Raw genomic sequence first — 23628 nt, forward strand, 5'->3', positions numbered from 1 at the left:
GTAGAAGCTGAAGGAATCTTGAAAGAAAGTGACTTTTAGACTTGAATTTGTGTTATTGAAAGAAAGGAAATGCTGTTCAGTCATATGTAGAGCTTTGACTTTAGGAAAAAAGATTACCTAAAAATTAAGAGAAAAAATGTAATCATATAAACAAAAATACCAAAAGGGACTTTGTCCCAAGAGATATGTGACTTAAAAAAACAAACTTCTCACAGCAATCATGAATAACCTCAAGTGGGATGATATTTATGTGATTGCTGAGTGAACTCTCTCATGAGCTCATATTGTAAAATAATATGAAAAAAGATTGAAGGAAGAACACATAACCAAGAAATTAAGAAGAGTTTTAGAGATTTATGAGAAGAATATAGAGAAGTTGACCTAACAGAGTGAAAGAGAAAAGGAAGAAAGAAAGAGAGAGAAAGACCAGAGAAGGTGAAGTTTATAAAGGTGATCAGGGTCAAGAAACAGTTGGAATCAAAAGAGACTGCTATATCCTGATATGACTACTGTGTTTCCACTATTCCTGGTTCTTACTGGGGAATATCATGAGCAGACCCTAATACATGGCCAATCCATGATATACACAAGCTGAGCTAAACAAATTAAGTTTTGAAATGAATTAGGCAAGGCAAATTTAAAAATGGAACCAGCAAATCAGAGGCACAGTAATAAGTAATTTTATATAGTTATAAGATTACTTTTGAGATTATTTTTATGAAAGTCCAAAACAAAACCAATAGCCCAAACTTTAAATGACTCAACAGATCTGAATGGATGTGAAAGGGTGGGGAATACTAGCATGAACTCATAAGATAACTAGTAGTAAGGGTTAGCTGGTGGAAAGAGCTCTTAAGTCAGAAAAACTGGATTTGAATCCTGGTTTTGATATTTATTATTCATGTCACCTAGGATAAGTCATTTATTTACTCTTTCATTTGTAAAATGGCATTAATAAAGCTTCTGTAACAGAGCTACAATGGGGAAAGCACTTTGCATACCTTAAAGTGCTATAGAAAAGTGAATAATACACTATTGCTGTTTTAATTAAGTATATAGAAATAGTTATTAAATTTACTTAGAATTATACATAAACATATGTTATAGGGAGAGATCTATATTACATCAAGAAGTTTTATCAAACCATCCTTGTATGTTTGCATACAAATATGCTTATCTATAGAAAAAACATACAAAGGCACCAAAAATTAATAAAAAGTCACCTATGTCATTCATGCTGTCTTAGCTACCACTCTAATTTATATCTCTAAGGCAAAGGGAAGGAAATCCTTCCTCTACCCATGAAGTATTATTGCATGTTTGATGCTTGTAGTTATTTTAATATTATTAAAATATTATTAGAAAAATCTGTATCTAAGCAGATTTGAAAAATTTTATGACACCTGATTATTGTGCCAGTGTTTAAAAACAATGACAATAAACAACTGTAAGTTGTTAAATTACAAAATTTACTTGTGACCTCTTACAGGTTTCAGAGTTTTCAAAACTAGAGTCTAGACTATAGACTTAGAGATTTCAATGCCATACTTTTGAGTAGACTCAGAAGCACATAGTGGAGATAATTCTATCTTTACTTTGTTAATTTTTTCCCCAATGTTTAAAAAAAAAAGAGGAGAAGAAGCCATAGCACCCTGGGGACCTCACTGTACAGTAGGTGTTACAGTGAGGAAAGGAGCACTTCTAAAAAATGTCTCAAGTACTTAAGTACCAATAGAACCTTGTTGAAAGGCAGTCCAGTGGCCAAGATCTTGAGGGTAGTGCTGTGGGGTGGCCATAGTGTGGAAGGCTATGTGGCCAGGTGGCTGAGCTAGTTGGCAGTGTGGTAGAGTGGTGCTCCAGGTTTCCATAAAAAACCCTGGGAATGCTAGACTTCTTAATGCAACTTCTTCCTCTAGACAGGGAATAAAGCCTTAGCCACAATGAAAATGTTGAAAACATATTTGTAGTGTTTCATTAATGAACTATCACACTTTACAAGAATAAAGGTTGCCACTGCATACTATTGGATCCATTCTAAATACCTCTAGTAATGGGTCTTATCCAAACCAATCTGCTTTTGCATACCCTCAGTTAAGTCAGGGACACTCACTAAAAGCTTGATTTCAGTGTGTTTTCAATATTGTTTATTTCCCTCTCAGTTGTCTTCCTTTGGATGGAGACACAGCAAATAAGACGTTTCCGGAAATTGCCACTCAGGAGGATGTAGAGAAAAGGGTTGATCCCACTGCTAGCATAGCTAAGGCAGATGGAGAGGTAATAGCTCACATAGAAAGTCACCGTTGGTTGGGCCATCTGCAGGTTTACCAGCTGGATCACGTGGTAGGGTGTAGCACTAAGCACAAACACTCCCACCAGCACCAAGACCATTCTTGTCAACTTTAGGACCCTTTGCCTGGGAATGCTGGGGTTATAGCTACAAAAGGAACATCAGGAGAGAAGTGAGTAAAAGAAGAGCAACAGGAAATGAGAAAATTATTCAAAAATTAAAATTTTTGAATGGCTCCTAAGTTTTTTAGTAAAATATGCATCTTTAAAAAACTTATCAGGCACATAATTTGAATTCATATTTAGTTATTAAACACGTAAGATTTATATTCTGATATAAGTAGCATGGGATACACGAGACTTTCTTCCAGTTGCTAACATTTTAGTGTGAGGGAGTACTTTGTGTCATAAAGGCTTAAAAGGGAAACTTCATGGTTATTTCTATCCTAATGCCTCATTTAGTGGTCTTCCCATGCTGCAGCTGGTGAAATTACTCCAAGCCATGCCCTACCTCTCAATTCTGGTGCCCTTTTCTTAAGACCCACTTTCTCCCTCAAACCCTTCAAGAGGAAGGGATGGATTATTCACTTCCTTGCTGCAACTAAGTCTTAGTTATACAGTCAGTGCCGCTACTGCCCATCATCCTCATTCTCCCAAATGATTTTGTCCCAGGTGAAAATATTCTTGATTATGGCTTTGCACTTAGATACTCAACTGAAAATTTTCCCAAGTGAATATTCTGGCTAACTACTCTTGAGAGCAATGATTTATGCCTTGGAAATGATAATTTGAAAATATTGCAGGCTTATTGACTCTGAGAACACTATTTTAGCTACCATACTGTCATGTAGGTATACATACATGTACACTTTCACTCTCCCATGTTGTCTTTGATATGTGTAGCCATGTATGTGTATGTATGTATAAATATACATATCTATGGCAGCTTGGTATGGTATCAAGTGGCATAGTGGACAGAGCACTGAACCTGAAGCCAGCAAGATCTGAGTTCAAATATGACCTCAAACATTCACTTGGTGTGTGACCCTGGGCAAGTTACTTGACCACTGTTTGCCTTAATCCACTGGAAAATGAAATGGCAAACTACTTTTTCTCTTTTTGCCAAGAAAACTTCATATGGGGTCATGAAGTCAGATATGACTGAAAAACAACAATGGTATTGTATAAGTAAATATAAACACACATAAGTATTATATAATATACATGACTTTTAGGACATATATACCCATATATGTATGTAACAATGAACATATGTGTTATCATAAAATCTTAGGGAGATTTTAAGCTATTACCAGTTTTAAGCTTTGATAATTTAAAACAATACCATATTTTGGAACATTGAGTGTGTGTAGAAAAAGAGAATGAGGGAGGGAGGGAGGGAGAGAGAGAGAGAGAGAGAGAGAGAGAGAGAGAGAGAGAGAGAGATGAATTTGACTTTTTGGGTAAGTAAATTTCCTCTACCAATGTATGTTGACAACTTCTCTGAAATATATAATTTATATTCTTAGATAGTTTCCTAGAAAGCAAGGAGAGAATAAGTGACTTGCCCAAGGTCACATAGTAGGTATCACTGTATCAGGAGGAGGCTGGAATACACTTCTTCCTAGTTTTCAGACCAGCTCACTATTTTTCTTTCGCTTTTTCTTTCCTTCCTTCCCCCTTCCTCCCTTCTCTCTCTCTCTCTCTCTCTCTCTCTCTCTCTCTCTCTCTCTCTCTCTCTCTCTCTCTCTCTCTCTCTCTCCCTCTCTGTCCCTCTCTGTCCCTCTCTCTCTCTGTCCCCCTCTCTCTCTCTGTCTCTCTCTGTCTCTCTGTCTCTCTGTCTCTCTGTCTCTGTCTCTGTCTCTGTCTCTGTCTCTGTCTCTCTCTCTCTCTTTCTCTCTCTTTCTCTCTCATATACATACATGTGTATCATATGTATGCATATCCATATATATTATATATGCACTTATATACACTTAAAATGATATTCACATAGCTATTTTGCAGGTATATTAGGATCCATAAGAGTTTCATTAGCCAAAAATATAGAAAAGTAGATCCTTACCATCCTGCTTTCTTGTTTTGTTGGTACATCTCCCAGGTATAACATAAAATTAAAATATAGCACACCAAAATCAAGGGCAAAGGGAAAAAGAATGTTGTTATAGTCAAATAAAGTGTGTACCTGTAAAACAAAAAAATAAAGAGAATGGATACCACACTGTAACATTAGGCAAGAAATAGCAGCTGTTCATAGCAGCACATAATAATGTTCTTTCGAACTCTGGGGCAAAAGCATCAGTGGACTGTCTGAGAGGTTTCATGTGTGTTCCTATGTGAGCAGACCTGGCATCTTCCAAATATCAAGGAGTGGGCATGTAGGTACTTAAGATGAACAAGGAACTTTTTTTGTGTCTTGGACTTCTTTGGTATACTGTCAGAATATTTTAATTTTTTTCTTTTGATATGGATTTTTTAAATTTGTGGATGACATTGAGTTGATTACATCAGTCTCTAACACATTCTGAGTCTCCTGCAAGGGATCTAAAATTACTCAAAGGAGTGCATTTAATTCATCTGTACAGGAAAGACAAAATAAGTGAAAAATGTTTGTTGCCCATATTTCACCCTGCATCTGAATGGGATACCCCATAGAACTTGTCCAACAGTATGTCTATTAAAGGGACAATGATCTGGGCCCAAATTTCAAGAGGAGAAAAGGGAATGTGAAGGGAACAAGAAGTTATTAGGTAGGTACTCTGTGCCAGACCCTGAGCTATGTACTTTACAAATATTATCTTATTTTATCCTAACAAGAACTCTGGGAGGTAGATTCTATTATTATTCCCATCTTAGAAATAAGAATACTAGATAGATGCAAGTTGTCATTTGCCCAGGGTCATGCAATGTCTAAGACTAGATTTGAATCCAGGTCTATGTCAGAATATTTTTAAATGCACAAAATAAAATGCATAGGATTACAAAAGAAACCATAGTTTTGTCACAACAAAGATGTAATTCCCCTCCTGTTCAGGTTTAAGGACCTCTTGAAATTTATCCATGGACCTGCAAAGAATAATAAGGTATTTTTCCCCTCTCTGCACCGCTTCAGGATAAGAGTGGCCCTGGTGGAGATACATAGGGAATGAAAGGGAGTTAATTACTTAGGATGATTTTTGCTGTCAATTGAGTAGGATTATTTCATATTTCCTCAGAGAGAGGAGGGGGACAGAATGACTTTGTTTTATTCACATGTACCAACATACTCATCTCTCTGGCAGATCTGTTCCCTTCATTGTCTCCTTTTGTATCCTCAGCACTTAACACAGTGCCTGGCACATAGAAGTCACTTAATGTTTATTGCTACACCATTTTGATGGATGAGCCTGTAAATGACAAATTGTTTCACTTTTTTTCTCTCTGCTCTGTGGAATTGCTTAATATGCTTTCTTCTGAAATGAAGTCACGGTATAAGATCTTAATTCCAGAGTGAAAAGAGCAAAAAGGAACAGAAGCAGCGGTAGCCATCAGTACGAAATGCTTTAAATATATTTCTATTCTCATTTCTTCCTTTCATCAAGCTTATGACCAATTTGTTAAGTTTCTCTTACTCCTACTGTCTTTTATGAGCTTTTAGAAATCATCTGCTTGGCAATTATGACTCTCTGTGTACAACTGGGACTAAAGAGAGAAATAAGTGATGAGTAGAAGTCCTTTCCAAACAGTATATATGTGCAGATTTGTTTATTTGTGGTCCTTGTTTTCATTGTAGAACATGGAACTCTGCTGCTCTCAGTCAGTCTAACTAATGCTAAAATAAATGGTTAGGTTGGTCAGTTTAGTTAAAACTGGTTTGATTAATGGGGGAAAACCAGCCAACAGGATAATTTTATGTTCTATACATAAATGAATCTCTACCTAGTTATTTTGATTTATGCTTTTCAATAAGTTGGAAGGAACATACATTTAAAGCTGGAAGGGATGTTAGAAGTCATCCTTTCCTACTCTCATTTTTCAGATGGCAGGGAGCAGTTAACAGTTATTTCTAGGAAACCAATTTCCAAGAAACTAATTTTAGAATCAGAATTTGAATCCAGGTCTTGAGTCAGTGTTATCTAAATATAGACTGAGACTTAGCTCTCTGGTGCTTTGGTGGTCTTGATAGTTGCATGCCAGTCTGGCTAATTGAGTATGTGGCTTTAAACTCAATGTTTCAATATATTCTAAATCATTTCAGTACTATTCTAAACTCAAGATCTTTTATAAAGGTTACCAGATGTGCAGGCCCTCCTCCACCCAAAATGAAAGTGTCCAATTGATTGTGGAAAGCAAGGAGATGCGAGAAGAGTGTGCTGAGCACCTTGAGAGGATGCCCTCCACTGCTGCTCACTCACAGACAAGTGGGATGAAGTACTTGACAACTTAATTCAACTTTATTTTCTCTAAGTTTTAACAACTTACCAAAGCACATCATCAGGGGATGCTAAATCAAAAGCACAACTTTCAAAACCATCTTTGAATTTGATGACTTTCGAGTATATCCAGACAGGCAACATCAGAGCAAATGAAGCCACCCAAAGGCACAAATTGATGCGGATGGTCTTCGACCTTGTTCTCAGACTGGTAAGCCTAAATGGTTGGACGAGAGCCAAGTACCTGTAAAACCAGTTGAGAAGGGTTTGTGAACAATCAATAAAAGCTCTGAGCTCTAAGGATGAAAGGTTCATGACAAGAGTAAATTATTAGCATTATTATCCTCCCTGAAGTGCAATTCTATCATGGTGAAGGAAAGTAATATTTTTTGAAAGATGGGCTACACCTTTAGAGAAAACACCACTTGAGTCTGGAGGTCTGAATAAACCACTCAAACAAATAACTGCCACTACCAGAAACAGTCATAATGCTAAAAAAAATTTTAGACTGACTTTTATCTTTTACAGTGCTGTCTTTTATAGATATTCTCAGAAAATTAGATTCTGATCAGGGATTTCCTTCCAGAGGAAGTATACCTACTATGTATTAAGTATACCTCCTATATATTCAAGAGGATTTACTTCTGAGCACAATTGCATTGATGGAGAGACTTTTTTTTTTTAAAGAAGGGTATGGGAAAATGTCATTGAAATATAAAGGAAGAATGAGCAGTTACATTTAGCTCCATCAGTTCCTTTATTCATAGTCACAGAATTTTAGGGTTGGAACAAACCTATTTTTGGGACCATTGAGTTTACCCCTTATCTGAAAAAAAAATCCCTGAATAACAGGATTGATATATAGTATGTATCTCTTGAATACAACCAGAGAAGAGGAATCTACGCTTTCCCCTCTTTTGGATCACTAATTTTTTTAAATTATCTATTTCCTTCTTCAATTCTCCTAGTTTCTCCATTAGAAATTTGGATGCTATACCACTTGGTGCATACATGTTGATTAGTGATAATTCCTCGTTATCTATTCTCCATTTTATCAGGATGTATTTACCTTCCTTATCCCTTTTAATCAGGTCTGTTTTTGCTTTGGCTTTGTCAGATATCATGATTGCTACTCCTGCCTTCTTTCTGTCAGTTGAGGCCCAAAAGGTCTTACTCCAACCTTTAATTCTGACCTTGTGGGTATCTACCCACCTCATGTGTGTTTCTTGAAGACAACATATGGTAGGGTTTTGGATTCTAAATTCTGCTATTTGTCTAGTCCCCTCCCTTGTTATGTATCCCTTTCTGGCCCCTCCCTTTTTGTACCCTTCCCCTCCCCCCTCTCCTTCCCTCCCTTTTTGTACTCCCTCTCCGCCAGCCCCCCTTAATTTTCCCTTCTCCCTTACTCTGTTGGATAAGATAGAATTCAAGATCCCAATGGATCTATATGCTCTTCCCTCTCAGAGTTGATTTCACTGAGAGTAAGGTTTAAGTATAACCAATTTTCACTCTTTTCCTCTTCTTCTTATAAGAGAATTCTTCTCCTCCCCTTCCCGTGTGTATCTTTGTGTGATAAAGATTATTATATTTAATTTATTTCTATTTCTTCAAGTATATCTTAGTACCATCATTGATTCTCCCCTCCCTTTTTATTTCTTTTTGTTTTTTTTCCCTCCAAATCATGTTAATGCTAATCTTTCCCTATGAGTGATTCTTCTGATTACTTTATTAATGCATACGATTTTTGAAAGTTACACATAACATTTCCCCCATATGTTAGTATATATAATTTGATCTAATTGTAGCCCTTATAGTAGAGAGTTTGAATAAAAGAAAAAAAAAACACTTTTCTCCTTTTCCCTTTCTTTCATCACCTTTTCATGTTTCTCTTGCTCTTTGTGTTTGGATGTCAAACTTTCCACTGAGTTCTGGTCTTTTCTTTACAAATACTTGGAAATCTTCTATTTTGTTGAATACCCATACTTTCGCCTGGAAGTATATAGTCAGTTTTGATGGGTAGCTGATTCTTGCCTTTCTGAATATCGTGTTCCAGGCTTTGCGGTCTTTTGGCGTGGCCACTGCTAGGTCTTGTGTAATCCTTATTGGTGCTCCTCTGTATCTGAAGTTTCTCTTTTTAGCCTCTTGTAAGATTTTCTCCTTAGCTTGGAACCTCTTTAATTTGGCGATTATGTTTCTGGGTGTTGTCTTTTGGGGATTTAGTATAGAGTGTATTCTATGAACCCTTTCTATTTCTATTTTGCCCTCTTGTTTGAGAATATCAGGGCAATTCTCTTCGATGATTTCTTATAGTATGGCATCGAGATTTTTGTTAATCTCTGCTTTTTCAGGGAGACCAATGATTCTCAAATTGTCTCTCCTTCCTCTGTTTTCCTGGTCTGTCACCTTGTCAATGAGATATTTTATGTTTTTTTCTAATTCATTAATTTTTTGACTTGCTTTATTAATTCTTACTGTTTTGCAAGATCATCGTCTTCCAGTTGCTTAATTCTGGTCTTTAAGGACTGGTTTTGCTTTTCAGTTTGGTCTGCCCTTCTGTTTGAGGCTTCCAACTGTTTCTCCAATTGGGTGTTCTTGTCTGTCAGACTGTTGACCTCTTTCTGAAATTTTTCCCCATTTTTCTTGCCAGAAGGTTTCCATCTTTTAGATAAGCTCCATTTTGAGTTCTTCCAGAGCTTGTGGACAATTTCCATTTTTTGGGAAGGTTTTGATTTTGTTTGAATTTCATCCTCTTTTTCCTCTGTAGACTAAGTTTTCCCCTCTGTAAAAGTTTTTAATAGTCACTTTTTCCCCCTTTCTTCTTGGAGGGTTGATCTTGGGCACTATGAGCCATCCCTTTGGTAGTTTTCCCTTTCCTTTTTAGTCAGAGGTCTGATTGAGATGGGTGGGTTTTGGTGCTTTTGCCTCAGGCTGGTTCTTCTGCAGCAGCCTCTGTAGTTTGTTAGTGCGCCTGCATGGTCTGTGGTCTCTTCTCTCCCATTCGCAGGAGTCTTCTGTGAAACCACTATGAGGGGTAGTTACCTGGTAGACCTTGTCAGTTCCCATGGACCCTGGAATGTCCCCCCCCCCTACAGTGAGGAACAGAGCTTTTGCCTCAGGCAGTTTCTAGCCTCCATGGGCAGTTTTGCAAGAGCCCCCACTGTCTGTGCACTCTCCAGTGTGCAGGGGTCTCCTATGAAACTGCTCTGAGGGGTAGTTTCCTGGGAGTCCTTGTTAGATCCCAAGGACCCTGGTGTGCCCCCCCCCCCCCAGTCACTACAGAGATGTTCCTCACTCACTTGCTGTCTCTGGTGAGCACATTGGTCCCTACTCAGGTTCCGTAGGTGAGGTGGGGGAGGGTAGTTCAGCTCAGTTTGGGTGCAAGCTTTTTCTCCTTCTTATAGTGTGGAAATGCTCAAACTCCATGTACCTTTGTTGCTGTGCCCTACTTTAGAGTCCCTCTGTTCTTCCAAAGACGATTTTTATGCTCTTTTGAGGTAGTCTATTTTGTTGGGTGTTGGGGGAGACGAAGCAATTCGCATCTAGATTGTAGCCATGTTTACCTGGAAGTCCTGGATCACTAATTTTTAAGTGTGTCACTATGTAGATAGTTGCAGCTTGGAGGAGTTGAACAATTTGTGGAGGGCAAAATCGTGTAGAAATCAGTTTAACTAGACAGCACATAATCTCCTTGCCAAGAGAAAAGAAACATGACAACCAAATATGACATCAATTAGAGCTACAGAAAGCTAGTCATGTAACCCAATCAATCCAGATCAAACGAAAAACATTTGTAGATACACTTGGAAGTAGGATGACAAATAGATTCATACCATATTTGCCAGAATTTCTATAGTGATCTAGTCTCATTATTGATGATGAAGGAGCCACCAGATTTGTACTCTTAATACCTTAGTACCATAAATGCTATATAAGGAAGTAGTAATGTTCTTAAGAATATGAATTAAGGAAGAACAGCTGCTTCTGAACAGATACATGCAAAAGAAAATTGACAATAGACATGAGACAGTCTTAATGACATTCAGGACAGTTTGTCAGGATATTTCAAAGAAAGGAACAAGAGTCCAAAATAATAGAAAATATAATGAGAAATTTCTAAAAGGTAAAAGAAGAAAGCAATTAATGACCAATGTATTTACTTTCTTTATTTAGAAAAGATTTGTAAGACTATTTTGCATATACACAGATGATATCTTTGAAGCTAACATGCAAACACATAGGAGGCTTTTGCACATGATTCCCTACATCAGACTATATCTTCAGAGTAACACAACTGAATGAAAATAGAGAATACAAAAAATCTCACAGTCCCTGTTGTTTGCTGATTATTAAAAAATGCATTTGATTTGGTTGATAAAAAACCTGGGCTCCAAGAATCTCCTTCAATAAGGTATTTCCCATTCATATGCTAAGCTCATATAAGATTCCTTGAAAGATGCTATTGTAGTGATATTTTTGTTTATCATTTCTTCCATTACCATCATTAAGTGAGGCATGAAACAGGGAAGCATATTCCTGTCAAAGGGTTTGCTAATGATGAATGGCATACTATGGGAAGGTACTACAGATGATTTTCTTAGTGGATAACATTGTGTTGTTCCATGTCATATACACACTTATGTCATGAGATGTAGGTCCACTAGTACTCTTCCCTTTGCCAAATGCTCTCTTTTCCCATGGAAAGACCATTGTAAGATTTAGAAAACATTGATTTGGATAAACTATGAAGTTGAGATCATTGAAGGACTGCACAATTTCCCAAGTAGACTTTAGCTTGCTCTTCTGGTCAGTGATGAGTTCAGCTCGTCATCTATCTGTGCTGTCTGCTCAAGATATATGTAGTGATGAAATCCCTTCAGATTAGAGAAATGCAAATTAAAACAACTCTGAGGTACCACTTCCCACCTAGCAAACTAGCCAAAATGGCAGCAAAGGAAAGTAATAAATGTTGGAGGGGATGTGGGAAAATTGGGACACTAATACACTGTTGGTGGAGTTGTGAATTGGTACAACCATTCTGGAAGGCAATTTGGAACTATGCGCAAAGGTCTTTAAAAGACTTCCTGCCCTTTGGCCCAGCCATACCATTGCTAGGATTGTACCTCAAAGAGATAATAAGGAAAAAGACTTGTACAAAAATATTTATACATACAATCTTTGTGTTTGTAAAAAACAGGAAAATGAAGGGGTGTCCATTGATTGGGAACAATTTGTGGTATCTGATGGTGATGGAATACTATTGTGCTGAAAGGAATGATGAACTGGAATTTCACATGAACTGGAAAGATCTCCAGGAATTGATGCAAAGCAGAAGGAGCAGAACCAGGAGAACATTGTGGTACAATCAAATGTAATAGACTTTTCTTTTAGCAGCAATGCAATGACCCAGGACAATCCAGAGGAAATTGTCAGAAAGAAAGCTATCCTCACCCAGAGAAAGAACTATGGGAACAGAAATGCAGAAGAAAAATATATGATTGATCACATAATTTGATGGGAATGTGATTAGAGTTTTTATGTTAAAAGATCACTCCACTACAAATATGAATAACATGGAAATAGATTTTGAACAATGATACATGTATAACCCTGTGGAATTGCTTGTCAGCTTTGGGAGGAGGGAGTGAAGAAGAGGGAAAAATCATGAATCATGTAATCATGGAAAAATCTTCTAAATAAAGGCAAAAATAGCACCTCAAAAATATATGTAGTGATAGACCAATTCATCTAACAGCATGTCCTAATCTGGGCCATATGCTTTCTTCACCAATTGATTTTTCCTATGAAAATTGATAAGCTAACCTAATTTGGATGGCCACAGATTTCATTGAATAGGACTTGTTTGGGCACAATTTGACAGAGCAAGTGGCTTAATGTGAGAAACAATAGACATATGTAGTTATTTACAATTGTTTGTTATCCCTGAAGCTATTTTGATGTATCATTGATGCAGGTTTTAGAGAAGGAAATAGCAGCAAAAACAAATCTATGTATATGTAAAATTGACTTATAGTGTAATTTATATGACTGTAGAATCATAATGAACGAGCCGAAACAATCTAGAGGGTGTCAGGAGGGCTGAATCCTCTGATTCTAAAGTAAAGGACAATGAGCCAGAGACACAGGACAGACAGTAAGAGCAAGTGAGAGAGTGAGAAATAGGTAGATGAGAGAGAAATAATGATAAGGTAAATACGTAGACTGACATATTCTAGCTTTCCAATAAAACCTAAAGTAAATAGGACTGCATGTGGAGTATTAGGGATTTAGTCAACTTCCAAATAATGATACTAGTTTTGAGCATCTGTTATCCAGGGAAGGATTCTTGGTCCAAGATCACTAAGTCTTTTCACCAGCTTAATAACTAGATCCTAAAAATAAATCTTGTGATTAAAATAACGACTTCATAGGATCATACATTTAGATTTTTAGGGGATCTCAAGATTTTTGCTGCTTCACATACTTGCCAAAATTATTTTTCTAGATTTACTACTTCACCCCCTCCCTCTCCCAATGGAATAAATTCAGGTTGTTCCTTACCTCTATAATCAAATACAAACTTCTGTTTGTAAATTAAAACTCTTTACAACACATGAATCCCTTCTGTGTTCTCTGGTATAGCCATTCTGTGGTGCTTAGTGCTCTGCACATTTTCACTAACTGTTCCACATATTGGAATACATTCTCTTCATCTGCATCTTTAGATTCCCCGATTTACGTCAAAATTCAACTCAAATGCCAACTTCTGTAATGTATCACCCTACCTCTGTAGTGCAGGGCTTTGACTAAAAGGAAGTATGTGATCAGTATTACATATCTGATTGGTAGTGTAGGGAGAAAAGAACACTGGTACATTCTGATGTAGAAACATCACTCTGTTGGAAATGACACAGCACAAAGGGCAAATAGATGAGAGACTTATGATCAACTAGTTTGGGCTCTGAGGTCTGTCAGTGCAATCAACTGGTTGGAGAGTCTTGCTCCAGAGAATTTTGCTGCTAGACTGTGGCTTCAGATGTCCCAGGTAACATTCATAAAGCCTGCCTTTGCTGAAAACCCTGGCTACAACATTTTTTTTCTTTTCAAATGTCCTGGAGGCAAATAAAATGAAAATTGGGATGATAAAACTTTAGAAGCTATGCCACAGTAGAGTGGCTTCCACTTATTATTGAAATATTCCACATTGGCAGCCATTGAATCGTCCCTAATCATGGAAAGAAAAATTAAAGTACTACTTGAAACACTTGAGGTTTATGATCCATTAAATTGACAACCATGAAAGTGGTTTAAATATATAATTGAAAAGGTTTACTGATCACATTACTGAAGCTATAAAAACCAACCATCAAGAGGTTAGTAATTTACATGGAAACCATTATTTCTTTTTTTGAAAACTCAGGAGAATATAGATTTTTAAAATATCTTTTTGAGAAATTTGCCAGCATGATACAGGGTAGGAGTTCTCTACTTGGGTTTATGAAATTGCTTATAAAATATTTTGATTAGCTGGTTTTCAATATAATTGGTTTCCTTTGTAATTTTATGTATTTTGTTTTATGCACTTAAAAATATTATTCTAAGAACAACTCCAAGGGATTCAACAAAAAGGGATATCCACTCCCATAGAAGGAACAGATGGAGTCTGAATGCAAATTGAAAGATACGATTCTTTAATTTATTTCCTCCATGAAATTTTTTGTTGTGTAAGCAATATGCATCTTATTTCACAATATGAGGAACAGGGAAATAAGTATTATAAAATAATAGATATACAACCTATATCACATTGCCTGCCTTCTTATGGAGAGGTGAAGGAGGGAAAAATGGAAATGAGACATAGATTTGTGGATATAGCTGGTGTCAGAATTTGTTTCTCTAGATTAACCATATTTATTATAATTTATAAAACATCTTATTTATTGTATTATTGTTATGTTCCATATTACATTGTTATATATAAAAATAAAAACAAATGGTAACGCAAAAAAAATTTTTTCTGGAGCAGAACCAGGAGATCGTTATACACAGAGACTGATACACTGTGGCACAATCGAACATAATGGACTTCTCCACAGGAGCAATGCAATGACCCAGGACAATTCTGAGGGACTTATGAGAAAGAACACTTTCTACATCCAGAGAAAGAACTAAAGGAGCATAAACACAGAAAAAAAAAACATTTGCTTGATCATATGGCTTGATGGGGCCATGATTGGGAATCTAGACTCTAAATGATCACTCTATTGCAAATATTAATAATCTGGAAATGGGTCTTGATCAATGATACATGTAAAACCCAGTTGAATTGCTCGTTGGCTATGAGGGTGAGGGAGGAGAGGAGGGAAAGAACATGAGTCATGTAACCATGGAAAAATATTCTAAATTAATTAAATAAATAATTTTAAAATATATTTTTTTCTGAGAATGGGTCCGTAGACTTTGCCAAACTTCCAATAGTCAATGATACAAAATGGTTAAGAAGCCCTACCTAGCATAGAGGATAACATGATAGGCATGAAGTCAGAAAGTTACAGGTTTAAATCCTACCTCAAACACTTGCTAGACATGTGATCATGAGCAAGTAACTTAATCCCTCCTTCAGTTTTTCCATCTTTAATATAAAGGGATTAGACTCAATGGACTCTCAGTTCCTGTCAGCCATAATTCAATGATCCTATAATCAAAAGAGATTCCTTCCCAAACTCGGGTACAACAGGCTTGAGAAGTTACAAATTTTTCAATGTACCCTTAGAGAAAGAAAATTAATCTCTATTTTATTTCTTGCGTGCATGTGCATTTTAAACACTATAAACTGTTTTCTTTCATATTGAATAAGGAGAATGGGAAAGTTTACTGAAAATTAAGGAGTATGGTACCACCAAAAAAAGGTTGGGTACTCCAATTTCATAAAAATTTAGTTCCATATAGTCATTGGTTGACCTTAAACAAAGTTATCATAGATGTCGATAGGCATATCAAAGGGTTTGATCATCTAAACTATGTATTAAATAAGTTATTTCTCAAGTTTGTAACAAGAACAAGAGAAAAAAAATCTATTTTGAGAACTGGGCACATAAGGGCTGTTGTCTCAGGTAGGAGAATAAAAATAGCTCCGTGAAGTAGATGGTAAAATGTGCAAAGTTCTTATAGTCCATTTTCTCCCTAGAGCAAATTGTGTGCTTCTGTTTTTCAAGACGCCTTTGAATATCAAGTGAATGGCTTCATAAAATGAATTTCCTGTTCCAAGAGACTACAATCTGCATCAGGCACTCTCTAGAAGAGAGGAAGAAAGGATAACTGATATTCCCTTCTTGTGCAAGAAAGGGACTCACATTTTAATTGGATGAAGAGGTGTAATGGAAGCAGTCAGGGGAGCCCTCACTGAACATCTCTGGCCACAGCATAAGCGCAGGACTGCATAAGAATGGACCCTTGTGAGCCATCACACAGAACATGTACAGCACTGAGCCAAGCCCCCCTGACTACTTGGGGAGACATATGTGGTCAATAATGAAGGACTTGCACTTTAGGTTGCTGAAACAATTCCCCAGTTGGTCCTTTGTTTTATGTTACAGTCATGAAAGGAGAGGGAAGAGGCTCTTTTGAAGAGAATTGGTCACTGAGCAATAAGACGTGTGCACTTTGAAGGGAAAGACAACTTCTGTCATTACTTTCTTCTGCTTTTTGCCTGAACTTATAGCTTTACAGCATTTTCTTCTACTTTCTATAAATTGGGAGAGGCTCCCAGGAATTTATTCTAGTTACTCACATAAAGATTCACTTGATTAAGTCTGAGACTAGATTTCAAAGCCTTAGTTGCTACTTGTTATGTTTTTATGTTGTTGATGTTTTTTCCTGAGCATAGGGGATTAAATAATGATACTGCGATTGATATTTTCAGATCTGTAAGTTACCTGGTATGTTGGAGGGTTCTGAAATCATCAAGAGTTTCAGGTGACTGGCAGCAGCAGATGACCCTCTTAAACTCTAAAATTTCTTGAAAGACAAGATGACCTCAAACCCAAGAATAAATCATATTCTGGCTTGTCAGAAGATATGGAATTTGAAGGAGTTGTTCAGATAGTGCAGAGCTAAAGTGTAGGTGAAAGGTTGATTTAAAAGTCTTACAAAGTATTTCCTATGTCAGTATTTTAGGGACAATATAAGAATTAAGGGTTATTTTTGATATTTTAACTCATTGCTAATGGAAACTTAGGAGTCTTTTATGTTTTAAGCTTTTCTCTTGTATGGAGGGAACTGTTCTATATCAGACCTACTTTATTCATTGAATGTCTTTCTCAGCAAGAACCCTAGTAATTCCTTCTTGGTAGACTTGGCATGAATCAAATGTAAATTTTAAGAGATTTCCCCCCTGGGCTCTAAGGTCAGGGTATAAAGAGCCTGAGTTGAGAGGAACATGTTGATTCTTGTCTTTAGAAGCCAGACTATCCTTGGACTGAACTAGACCTAAGGAGGAAAAGGAAGAGACTAGGACCTAGCAATTGTTGTTAAAGAGATTTTCAGGATTGTCTACACTGTGCACCGGGCTATATGCCCTGGAATAAGACTCTATGTTGCTATTGGCTTCAGTAGAATCAATTTCTAATGGTGTAAAGTGGCATCACTTTTGTTTTCCTAATTAGATTCTCAGATCGATTGCACTGATATCAAACTTAAAAAGAAGTGAATGGATCCTTGCTGATACATATTGACTTAGACTTCCATAAATTATTATTCTCTAGATTGTATTGTATTTTTATTTATTTTCTTAAACATTTCTCAATTATGTTTTATTCTGGTTCTAGCCTCATTTGGGAGTTATGGCTCCTGTTTTGACACTTCTGGTCTATGGGACCTAAAATAATCTTCTCCATAGGAGACCCAAGTGTCCTACAAATATGATCATAAACAGCTGTATTTGTAAATTCAGACTCAGGATCAGTTGGCAGAATCATTTGTTCAGTTCATTGACAAGAGCCTTTTTAGACTCTCTGTCTTACATTGGCCTGCCCCCTTCCCCTCACTGTTACACTTAGGAGGCAAGATTATATGAGTAGTGGAAGAGACAACAGTTTCTCTTCTAGGTACTGCGTCATAAAGTCTGGATATCTCTTCCTTAAATGTAAAAGGGGGTTTTCTTGTGAGTGGGAAGAGACAGAATTGCCAGCAAAAATATAAGGTGGTATAGGAGAATCCAGGAAATGGAATGTAATATAAAAACAAAGGACATCAATAAAGTAATTTTTGACTGTTAGCAATTTTAATATGGAAATAAACTATGTAATTATGAAACCTATAAAAATTAAACTGGATAACTCTCTTCCCTCAATTAGTTCATATTATTGGGAAGAGCAAAAAGAAAACAATCCCTACTATTGACAAACTAACATTAGTTTTACCTGGATTTGAAACAGTTCTGCTGATCCTCTACTCATAAAGCCAAATTCATTTCCCTTTAATTTAGACTTTAATGAATTATTTCAAAGCACACTTGCCTACCTGTCCAAGCTCATTACAGTCATGATAGCACTGCATGCAAACTGATTGCAGGTGTCCAGCGAGGTAATGATGGTGCAGAGAGGACTCCCAAATACCCATTCTCCTCCTCGGGCCCATTGATGAATAAGAAAAGGCATTCCAATAATATGGACCAAATCAGCCACAGCCAGGTTACAGATATATATGTCTGGGATAGTTTTTTTCCTGGATCTGAAATAGAGAAAGACTGATGGCTAATCAAAATTGTTATTTCTTCCAAAAACTATGATATCTGGAAAAAAAACACCTTTGTTTTCCAAAAGAACTTTAAAATGGTTTCCTTATTTTTTTATTAGATAAAAAACCCAATTTATATAATTTTTATCTTATTCAATAATCTTATAGTGTAATAAATAATAATAATAAGGGACTATATTGATTGTTAACTGATAACTAACAGATCAGGCAGTTATCTTATTTCTTCTGTCTTTCCCTCCTCCCTCTTTCCTCCCTCTTCTAGCCTCCCTTCAGCCTCCCCTCCCCCTTCCCCCTTCTCTCTTCTTCTAAATCAACTCAGAGTGAGTTTGTGATGTGTCAAATGAAATACTCTTTCTCTCCTTTATCTTAAGTAGGGGTTTATTGGGAAAGACAGGAAGGGATAAGGAATGGAGGTAAGCGGGTTGAGGATTTCCCTAATACTACAATGAGCCTTAGGTTGGAAGATGTTGGAATATAGTTCAATTGAGAGAAATGGCTGATAGGTCTGGAAGTTAAGTCACTATCATCAACAGAGCAAGTCAGAGAAATATCTGGACTTTTGTCCTTCTTTCTTCTGCCTTCAAAGTCACCAGACTTCCTTCAGCTTGAGTCTCCAAAGTCCAAGAGAGGAAAACTCCTTCCCTCTTTCAAGATAACCAGGGTCCAGCCAGCAGTTGGTTTTGCCTCCAAATGTTTCTCCCGGTAATATTCCAAATAGAACCCTATTGTTTGACTGACAGGTCATCACTCAGCTACTGCTTCTGCCTTTTTGCATGCTTCTCAATTTCTCTTTTCCACAAATACTCCCTTTTTGTCTTGGAAAAATGCAACCAGCATTTTTAATGATACTTACCTTTTAGATATATATGTATATACATTTCTAACTAATTCTTTAACTTTGTACTACATTAAATATTCCTTTACCCCCCCAAAACAACAAATCTTAATCTATCTTAGCTATTCTCTGTCTACCTAATTCTATGCTAAGTTTGGGTATAGGAAAATGGTTTAGGTAAGTAAGGAATTTTACATGAACATGGTTTTTGAACATAACAAATCATGTAACAATTTTGAACAATGCTTCTGCCTTTTTGTATGCTTCCCAATTTCTCTCTTCCACAATAGCCATCTATCTGCCATTTTCCTCAAACTCTCCCTACCCCATTTTCTTACCCTCCATTCAGTCTGAACTTGTGATTTCCTGAGTATAGAAAAGTCTCTTCCACTGATATTGATGAACAACTCTTCTGTGGCATAGAGTACTAAACTTTTGGTCAGGAACATCTAACTAATATATATCTTACTTCTGATGTAGTTTTGTAATTCTTGGACCACTTTCCTCTTCTTTAAAATGGGGAGTAAATTAGATAGCCCCTATATCTCTTCTAACTCCCCACTTGTAATCTTATGAGAGGTAGAGCTGAAAAAAAAAGAACTAGAACTCTATTCTAATTCTAGAATAAAGAATGAGAAGGATGTTAGAGGTCAACTATTAAAAAACCTCTCATTTTACAGAACAGGAAACTAAAGCTGAGTAGCTTTTCTGAGCTCACATCAATGATAAAATATAGAGTTTATACTTAAACCCATGTAGGTCCTTTGACTCTTAAGTCTAGAACACCGACAGTAACTTGCCTGTGATCAAAATTCTCAGAATATGTCAAAAGCAAGATTTGATCCTCAGTCTTTCTGATTCTAGGGCTGAACCTCAATTCTGTCATATTAGATGCCATAGATACCCAAGTTTATCATTGTGCTGGTTCAGTCACTTTCAGATGTGTCCAACTCTATGTGAGTCCATTTTGGGAATTTCTTTGAAAAGATACTGGAGTGGTTTGCCATTTCTTTCACCAGCTCATTTTACAGATGAGGAAACTGGGGCAAATAGGTATTAAATGAATTGCCCAAGGTCACACAGTGAGAAAAATTAATTTTAATGCTGTATCATTTGATTTATAATTTTAATCTCTAACATTACTTTTTTGTGCTTAATCCTCTCCCACTTCCTAGGTGAGTTCAGAAAGGGGTTTCCCTGGAATGTCTTTGCATTCTGTGTTAAAGTATTTTCTAATTGGGATGGACCTCACCCAACTCGGAGTTTGAGATCAAGATACTTCTATGGAGTGATGAGCTCCTGTCCTTGGTTCCCCTCTCTCACATTAAGGTTTGAGGCAACATCATTTATGAAGGTGAAACTAAACCAGAACAAGGCAAATCTTTTTTTCCTAGATTGTCAAGGACTATTAAAACCTCATGACTAGACCACTTTTGTCAGCTTTCTCAGCTACCCCTTAATGATGTTGTAATGTGAGAGCTCTTAGATCCACTTCTTCATTAAATGTCCATAAATTTGAGCTGTCTTTTGATATCTGGGGCAGGATTGAATAGTAAATTATTAGAGAGATAGCAGCTATATTTAAGGTGATCCAGGACCTTGCACCTTTGTCTTTGATTACTGAGAGAATCACTGACCATTCATTTATTGATGATTTCCAGCCTAGTCAATGTATTAATTTTTCATACCTAGGATCTTATCTCTCAGAATTTTTTCTTTTGTGAATTATCATTTATTTTTATTTTTGTATAACTTAATATGTAACATATAAATAATTTAATACATATTTATTTGTTATACATCTGAAAAAATTATAATAAATATATTTATCCAAGAGAAATAATTTCTCACATTAGTACTGTCCCCAAACCTCTCTCATTCTTTTTTCCCCTGTCCCTCCTACCCTTTTCCCCTCCCCAAGAAGGCAGGTAATATGATATAGACTATACATATCTTATAACATACACTTTCTGTTCATCATGTTGTGAAACAAGATGCATATTGCTTACATTAGAGAAAAATTCATGGAGGAAATAAAATGAAGAAAGTATGTTTCAATTTGTATTCTGATTATGTCTGTTCCTTCTCAGGTGGTGGTTATTGTTATTGTGTACAATGTTCCCCTTGTTCTATTCACTTCTCTTTGCATCACTTCATATTTTGTTTGTCATCTCTTATGGCACAATAGTATTCCATTATGCTTATGTACCACAACTTGTTCAGTTATTCACCAAATTAATGGTTATCCCTTCAGTTTCCAATTCTTTGCCAACACAAAGAGTTGTTATAAGTATTTTAGAACATATGGTTTCTCTTTTTCCTTGATCATCTTATAAAATAAACCTAATAGTGGTATTACTGGATCAAAAGATATACACAGTTTTATAACTATTTGAGTATAATACGAGATTATCCTCCAGAATGATTGGATCAGTTTGCAATTCTACCAACAATATATGAGTGTCTATTTTTTTGTATCCCTTCCAACATCTTCCATTTTGTCCTTTTATCATTTTAGCCAATATGATAGATGTGGTATAATACCTTAGAGTTTCTTTGATGTGCCTTTCTCTAATCAATAACAATTAAGACAATCAAATTTTCATATAGTTACATATAGCTTTGGTTTCTTCATCAAAAAATGGTTTATATCTTTTTGACTATTTGTCAATTGGGGAATGGCTCATAATCATCATAACAGTTAGTAAATGTCTGAGGCTAAATTGGAACTCAGGAAGATGAATCTTTCTGATTCTAGGTCTAGCACTCTATCTATTGAGTCACCTGGATAGCCCAATATTTGAATACTAGGTCCAACTATCCATGTGAACTAATGCTGGATGCTCCTTCAGAATTTCCATTAACTGGGGAGTGGCTGAATAAGTTGTGATATGCGATTATAATGGAATACTATTGTGCCATAAGAAATGGTGAATGGGATGATTTCAGAAAAACTGGAAATACTTATATGAACTGATGCAAAGTGTAATAAACAGAACCAGGAGAACATTGTACACAGGAATATTAATACTGTATGATGATCAACTATGAATGTGTTAACCAACAAGAACAAATCAAAGTATACCATTTTCACTTTATTTTCTTCATGAGTTTTTTCTTGAATGTCTGATATATCTCTGTTCACAATGTGATGAATATGGAAATGAATATTGTATGATAGCACATGTATAACATACTTTATTACTTGTTGCCTTTGGGGAGAGGGAAGGAGAGTGAAAATTTGGATCAAAATTTCAGAAAAATTGTTTATGTATGCAATTGGTAAAAATACAATAAAACATGTTAAAAATATGATGTGTAAGGTCAGGAATGATATATTTACCACTCTCAGAGTCTTTAGAAATAGCTCCCATTAATACTAACTATCCTAAAACTATCCAGCAACAATCAATTATTTGTATTTGCATTTGCTTCTGGTGTGGAAGATTTATGAATTTGTCTTCCCCCACTGCAGAACTAAGATAAATTCTATTGGTGGTCACTCATATAAAGGCATTAAAATAGGGTCAGCTAGGTGACTCAGGGGATAGAGAGCCAGATCTAGAGACAGCATAGCACTTTAAGGTTTGCAAAGTATTTCTCATACAGTCCACAGAAACCCTAGAAGGTAGATGTTAGAAGTATAACTATCTGTTTCACAGATGAGGAAACTGAGCCTATGAGAGGTTTAATGACTTGACTAGTTTACAGAGTTAGTGTCTGTGATGGGAATAAAATCCATTTCTCCTGATTATATATACTCTATTCATTATATTCTCCTACCTTCATCTTTTTATCCTTATTGTCTAGCATGGTGTTTTCACTAGCTGTTTAATAAATTATTGTTAAATTATTATTTTTATTAATGAATTATTATTAAATACACTTATCTTAAGCCCTCTGCTTCATCAAAATAGATCTGAATCCTGCCTTACACTCTTGGCTATGTGAAGGAATTTTGTGCATTTTTTAGGTCTAGATCTGTGATTTTCTGAGTATAGAGATCTCCTCTTGTGGAAATAGCCTGTTTGGCAACTGATTTATAATTTTCAGTTTCATAAGGCAGCTAAGTAGTGCAGTGTATGGAACACTGGATTTGGAATTATGAAGATCTAAGCTCAAATTCAGCCTCAAGTACCTACTAGCTGTATGACACTGTATAAGTCATATAACCTTTACTTATCTCAGTTTCTTCAACTATAAAAAGGATGATGATAATAGCATCTTTCTTGCAAAGTTGTTATGAGAATCAAAAAATATAATACCTGTAAAGAGGTTAGCACAGTACTTGGCACATAGTAGGTATTATGATACTATTTCCTTTCTTCATTTCTTTGTTCC

At 36.1% G+C, this 23628-nt stretch overlaps 1 protein-coding gene across 1 annotated transcript in view; it reads right to left on the reverse strand.

Annotated features, from left to right (window-relative positions):
• Positions 1 to 732: 732 nt before the first annotated feature.
• The window catches only part of MCHR2 (melanin concentrating hormone receptor 2), a 60135-nt gene continuing 37239 nt past the window's right edge, over positions 733 to 23628 (reverse strand). The window contains exons 3-6 of the mRNA XM_001377724.4: positions 18216 to 18425; positions 6748 to 6942; positions 4352 to 4471; positions 733 to 2434 (exon numbers count right to left, since the gene is read on the reverse strand). Of these exons, the coding sequence (XP_001377761.1) occupies positions 2110 to 2434; positions 4352 to 4471; positions 6748 to 6942; positions 18216 to 18425 (850 nt within the window). The 3' untranslated portion in view covers positions 733 to 2109. The remainder of the gene's footprint in view (positions 2435 to 4351; positions 4472 to 6747; positions 6943 to 18215; positions 18426 to 23628) is intronic.

Source organism: Monodelphis domestica, chromosome 2 (assembly GCF_027887165.1).
Source record: "Monodelphis domestica isolate mMonDom1 chromosome 2, mMonDom1.pri, whole genome shotgun sequence".
NCBI lineage: Eukaryota > Metazoa > Chordata > Mammalia > Didelphimorphia > Didelphidae > Monodelphis > Monodelphis domestica.